The sequence below is a fragment of the Pteropus vampyrus genome, unplaced genomic scaffold, assembly GCF_000151845.1.
Source record: "Pteropus vampyrus isolate Shadow unplaced genomic scaffold, Pvam_2.0 Scaffold286, whole genome shotgun sequence".
Classification (NCBI taxonomy): domain Eukaryota; kingdom Metazoa; phylum Chordata; class Mammalia; order Chiroptera; family Pteropodidae; genus Pteropus; species Pteropus vampyrus.
The window spans coordinates 773,097-777,358 of NW_011889067.1; the positions used below are offsets into that span (position 1 = coordinate 773,097).

The following is a 4,262-nucleotide window of genomic DNA, read 5'->3' on the forward strand; positions in this document are numbered from 1 at the left end:
TTATAGATTTTTGGACTTTACTTAAATACCCAATTGAATATGTTTTAATTAATTTACGATTACCTGCTAAGCTTCTACGTCATGTGTCCGACCACCCTAAATTATCTAAGGTAGCCCTAGGCATTTAGTAGTATGGATATGTGGCTTTTAAATGTCATGAGATCATTGCTCATTGTGAAGAGCCAAAGTAATGGGGCTCATACATCTATTTACATCTGTTGCTTAAAATTGAGTAATTTTCCTTTGCCACTAAAAAAACCAGTGATTCACAAACTTTTGACTACATACGTTAGGCGAAGGGAAAGGGCCCACAACCCCTCTACCTTACCTAATTCCATTTTTCTGTGAAACAAAAAAACAAAGTTCTGTCAGTAATCAGAATGAAAAGCCATAGCATAAGCAGATGTGAGGGAGGTTATGTCTGTCTTTTAGCAGTAAGTGTGTGGATGGTTCATATTTGAGGCGTAACAGATCCTGGAAAATTATAGGTGAAAAATACGTTGCATGAAGTTATTTACTGTGTACAGTAGGGGTAATCAGAGAGCCTCACGGCAAACTAAACGGATGCTGCTGCTAAACCAGTAGTAATCTTACTTAGAAACAATGATGACAAGTGGACACACAACCAATTCAAGAGCACACCGATGACACACGAGAGGTCCTTTGCCCACAAGGAACTGCGATGAATATGCATAGTGAGAGCTTGGCAAGGTTTCCAAATCTAGCTTGGCAGCCAGATTTCCTAGTAGAATACTAAGTATGACTCTTCACAACCTTAGTAATGTCCTGATTCTGGTCTGTGTAGACCCAGTTATAATATAAGTCACTCGCAGGGTTACTCATAAGTAGCCTTTGTAAGCATTATAAATTTTATGGGGTTGTGTGTTATTATCTAGAAGAACTGCAGGTCAAGGACTGTTATTTGAGAATTATTGTATAAAGCAGCTGCTGCATTTCAATAATTGTACTTTTTTTACTAGGAGGACAAAATGTATTTCACTTTTCATATTGTCATGCTTGACCTTAACTCTAACTCTACACACTCCACGTTTGGATTATTAAAATCTGCTTTCCCTTCATGTAAAAAGTAAAAATGACCTAATTTTAAACTGAAATTTTGGCTTAGTTGGTAGTTTTGGCTGAGTAAAATTATGTCTTCTGTCACATAGCTTGAAGGTATTTTCTCCCTGGAAAGCTGCATTTTAAAATATTGATTGTTGGAGGATGCTCCCGTTTGCTAATTAATTTCTGGAAGACCAAAAGCAATTTGGCTAAATAGATTTTGCCTTAGCTTTTATTTGCCATGTGCTTAAAGATTCTTAAAATTCCTCACAGAAGAACTGTTAGTGATTTGCTACATTTACTTTCTTAAAGGTGTTCAGTGGAGCCAGCTTTTGGTCATTTTAATGCAGTTCTGCAAACCAGCTCTGGCTGTGAACTATAAGTGTATTTTCTTCCTCTAGAGTTCATCTTAATTTCAAATGCAAGATGATGAGGAAAAAAGAGCTAATTCACCAGTATGGCCTTGGTTCTTAAGTGACTACTCATAATTTAAAAGATTAAGTTAGTTTATATCAACTAGTTATATAAAAGTTTGCTCAGGATCGTTCCATGTATACCATTAGCCAAACAGTTTGAACAGATATGCCAACGTGAATGTTAACGTAGTATTTTGTATAGTTCATTTCACTTCTCTGGACCTTAATTTCTACTATAAAAAGACAGGGAAGGACAAGAGGACCGTTAGGGTGCTTTCCAGCTCTGTAGCCTTCCCAAGCTGGCCTCCATCCAGCTGTGTTTATTCATTGACAGTGTTCTCGGTACATGAATCTCTATTTTCTGCTTTTACATCCCACTGCTGGAAAGGACTTAAAAAAAAAAAAAAAAGGCATCTAGTCCACCTCTCCTTTCGTTCCAGCTGGTTAAACTGAGGCCCGGTGAGGTGAAATGATTGGTCCCAGGTAACCTAGTTCAGCCTTGGCACACTGCATGTTGTCGTGCCAGAAAAGACTAGGCATAGGTCAGCTACTTCTGCATTTCTTACTTAACGCTTGAGCATTTGGATTTCTACTTTTGACTATAATTTTTAACTTATCTAAACATATAGAAATCCTCTAAACAGTCCCGGAAATCTCCAGGAGATGAAGATGACAAGGACTGCAAAGAAGAGGAAAACAAAAGCAGCTCTGAGGGCGGAGACGCCGGCAATGACACGAGAAACACGACTTCAGACTTGCAGAAAACCAGCGAAGGGGTAAGGAGATGCACGTCGAGTCCCTTCTCCTGACTCGGAAGGCTCTTTACTTCAGAATCAGGACCTACATCTCAGTATTACTGACGCTGTCCTTGTAAATGGAGACATAGTCTCAGCCTGATAGATCTGTCCACTGACAACTCCCGAATAAGCGATTAGATGCTTAGAGTCTGCAAACAGAGGAGAGAGTCAGGTGAGAATTGCACCTGCTTGTCAGTTTGGAACTCTGAACGTTTTTTTTTTTTTTTTAACCAACTTCAGCAACTCTAGGGTCTTTAAAGTAAGGTGTGAAATATTGAAATTATGAAATGCCACCTTGAAATTTGACAGTTGTATTTCTTTAAAATAAATGGCATATTCAAAATAGGGTATTTCACACTGCTTCTCCTTTCCTAGAAGCGGTATGTAATTTAATGTACCCTTGGGGCTTCCAGTATTTAAATATTCAAACAATATGTGAATATTGATATTTGAAGGACCCAAGGGGAAAACTTATCCACTTTTGAGTCTTGTTAACTTTTGTTAATCTCTATTAAATTCAAAATCACAGGCGAAAACACCTTTGCAAAAGTGTTAGTGAAGGCACATTTTGCTCCTGGTCGCTTTCTGTGAGTCTTTTCTCTATGAAGACTAGCTTGACAGTGGCAAATCATTTAAAAACAATAACCCATGAAATAATATTACTCTTCTGTTAAATTCTGGTGTCAGCTGAGTTCTTGCCTTTTCTTGTCAGTACTGTTTACCTCTCAGCTCCCCCCATTCAGTTGCCATAATCGTCCCACATCGTCAGGATTCTAATTGCTCCCTTATTTCTCTCACCTCGCTCAGCTTTACTCTGTCTGCCTATCTTTATTCTCTAGACCTCTCTCCACTAAATAGTCCTCTATCATTACCTTTGCCTGCAGCCTTCTCAAGACGCAGACCTACTAGTAGTTGTCACTGAGGGCCTGAATTTGAATACTGGACTCATTTGATTTTCTTTTATCCTCCCTGCTCCCTTCATCCCAGGTGCCTCCCACAGCGTCTCTCCCTGTCACTACCAGGCTCGTTTCTAGCTGCACTTGCAGTGACAGAAGAGGAGATAGTCTGCACCCTCATTATTCAGAGTGTGGTCTGTGGACAGGTAGCATCAGCATTACCTGGGAGCTTGTAAGAAATGAACAATCTCAGGCCCAACCCCAGACCTACTGAATCAGAATCCGTATTTTGTCACTGATGTGCACACTACAGTTTGAGAAGCACTAATCTGTACCTTTCTGTTGCCAGGGTCCCGAACATCATCTTTTCCTACTTTCTCTGAGGCCACGCCCAGTCATCCCCTTTCTCTCCTGCACTTCATCTCCTGGCTCCTCCCCCTCTGCCTACACAGATGATTGGTCTCCCTTAACCTTAAAGATGCCTTCCTCCCACCACGCGTCCTGCTCTTTCGCCTTTCTCTTCATCTCTAAACTCCTTAAGAGTTCTCTTTTCTCCCAGTGTCCGTGTCCTCACCTCCTACTCCTGCCTTAACCCACTGCTCTCTTGTTTCTCCTTAGACCGTTTCACTGCAACTGCTTTTGTAAAGGTCCCTAGTGATCCTATCATCGCCAAATCCAGTGTCTCCTTTAGTCTTCATTTTGCCTCTGCAGCATTTCATACCATCCGCCACTTTCTTCTCCCGGCTCTGCCTCCAGGTCTCCGGTGTCTCCTGCTTCTTCCCCGTTCCCTCCGTCTCTGTTTGGAACTCCTCTCTGTGGTCTGTCTGGGCGCACTTCTGCTGTGAAATCTCTCCCTGTGTCTCATCCACTCACGTGGTTTCAGCTGTTAGGTATTACTGATGACTTCCCCTTCTGTTTCCCCTCGTTGCAGATTCATTTTTCTAAATGTTAATGATACCATTTCTACTTGACTATCTTGAAAGCACCTCAGAAAAGAGGTGCCACTAGGAGGAGAGTCGAGTGGTGTCGGCTAACAGTTCAGTGATGTGCCATATATTGTGCTAATGCCGTTGGTGCAGTATCTCATTTAA

At 41.1% G+C, this 4,262-nt stretch overlaps 1 protein-coding gene across 1 annotated transcript in view; it reads left to right on the top strand.

Annotated features, from left to right (window-relative positions):
- HDGFL3 (HDGF like 3) overlaps nt 1-4,262 on the top strand; it is a 40,991-nt gene that overhangs the window by 27,362 nt on the left and 9,367 nt on the right. The window contains exon 5 of the mRNA XM_023520980.1: nt 2,108-2,254. Within this exon, the coding sequence (XP_023376748.1) occupies nt 2,108-2,254 (147 nt within the window). The remainder of the gene's footprint in view (nt 1-2,107; nt 2,255-4,262) is intronic.